At 33.9% G+C, this 1,466-nt stretch overlaps 1 protein-coding gene across 1 annotated transcript; it reads left to right on the top strand.

The window, feature by feature from the left end:
* The first annotated feature begins 438 nt into the window (after window positions 1-438).
* On the top strand, window positions 439-1,173 carry LOC126883729 (uncharacterized). The gene has a single exon (XM_050649392.1). It carries the CDS (start codon window positions 439-441, stop codon window positions 1,171-1,173), a length of 735 nt encoding a protein of 244 aa, XP_050505349.1.
* Window positions 1,174-1,466: the final 293 nt, after the last annotated feature.

The following is a 1,466-nucleotide window of genomic DNA, read 5'->3' as shown; positions in this document are numbered from 1 at the left end:
AAGAGTTGTTGTTTGTGTAAAGGCAATCATTATATATATTCTTTTATTCAATTCCTCAAACTAGATACAAAAGGCAGATTAGGTAAAGTTAACGATTTAAAATTGTGTCACAATTGCCTAAGAATTGGGCACAGGGCTCAAGAGTGTACACTAAAACCGTGTTTGAAGTGTCATTTAAAACATAATTCCTTAATACACTTTGATGACATTCAACATGTTTCAGTGGACTCTGACAATAATGCCCAGCCATGTGAAACATTAGTAAATAGTATACAGAATGTTAATATGCCACCAATGGCAACTCACCAGCTATCTGCATAAGCAGTAGATTTGCAAAATAAACAAGTTCTTTTGTCAACAGTTTTTTTTAATGTCAGGTCAAATGATAATAAATTAATACCATGTCGTGCGCTTCTAGACAGTGGTGCTCAGATAAATATGATAAGCGAGAACTTTTGTAAAAAATTAAATCTTTCATTGATTCCAACTAACCTTGCTCTTAGTGGTATAAACCAGGTAGTGTCAGTTATCACAAAGAAGTGTCAAATTTCTTTGTTGTCTAAGTTCAATAGCTTTAATATTACATCCATATTTTATGTTGTACCAGTCATTTCAAACCAAATTCCGTCAGCTAGTTTTGATATTTCAAGTTTTGTTATCCCATCTAATATTCAGCTATCTGATCCTTTATTTAATGAATCCACAAATGTTGATGCCAATTTATTCTGGGACCTCCTTATTAATGGCAAAATCAAGCTGGTAAAAGGTTTACCAAATTTGCAAAATACACGTTTAGGCTGGATTGTAAATGGAGTTGTTCCCTATGAGACAACTCGTGTGTCATGTAACTTTACCAGAGCCATCGCCGAAGATGACCAATTAAAACATTTCTGGGAAATGGGAGAAATGCAAGATTCCATACCATGCTCGAAAGATGATGATAAATATGAAGAAATATGTCAAAAAAGCACTGCCAGGTACGCAAGTAGCCAATTTAAAGTAAAACTTCCACTGACGTTTCCAGCTGATTTGTTAGGAGACTCAATGGATACTGAGCCAGCAGTATTTTTAATACTCCTGATATCCTTGTTCACATTGATAACAATGATATTTCCAATAATATTATTGATATTAGAAACTCTGAGAGTACCAAAACTCTTGGAATTCAATTGATGAGTCGCCAAGACCTCCTTTGTTATAAAATATCACTTTGTGAATTGCCTGTTTTATTTACTAAACGTCAAATCTTATCCATTATTTCTAAAATTTGGGATCCAATGGGTTCTATCAGTCCAGTTAATATACTTGCAAAAATAATTATTCAAAAATTGTTTTAACTTCAAAAACCATGGAATGAACCTGTACCCCCAGAGCTAAATAAATCCTGGAGGCAGTTATATAACCAGTTGCCTCAGTTAAATTCATTACGTATTCCAAGATCCGTTGTTGGGCCATACAGTCAAATC

The sequence above is a fragment of the Diabrotica virgifera genome, chromosome 4, assembly GCF_917563875.1.
Source record: "Diabrotica virgifera virgifera chromosome 4, PGI_DIABVI_V3a".
Lineage (NCBI taxonomy): Eukaryota > Metazoa > Arthropoda > Insecta > Coleoptera > Chrysomelidae > Diabrotica > Diabrotica virgifera.
Note: the sequence above shows the minus strand (reverse complement) of the source record. Positions and strands in the feature narration are given on the sequence as shown.

Coding starts and splice junctions, on each gene's coding strand:
- LOC126883729 (XM_050649392.1), top strand. CDS start 439: ATGATAAGCGAGAACTTTTGTAAAAAATTAAATCTTTCATTGATTCCA.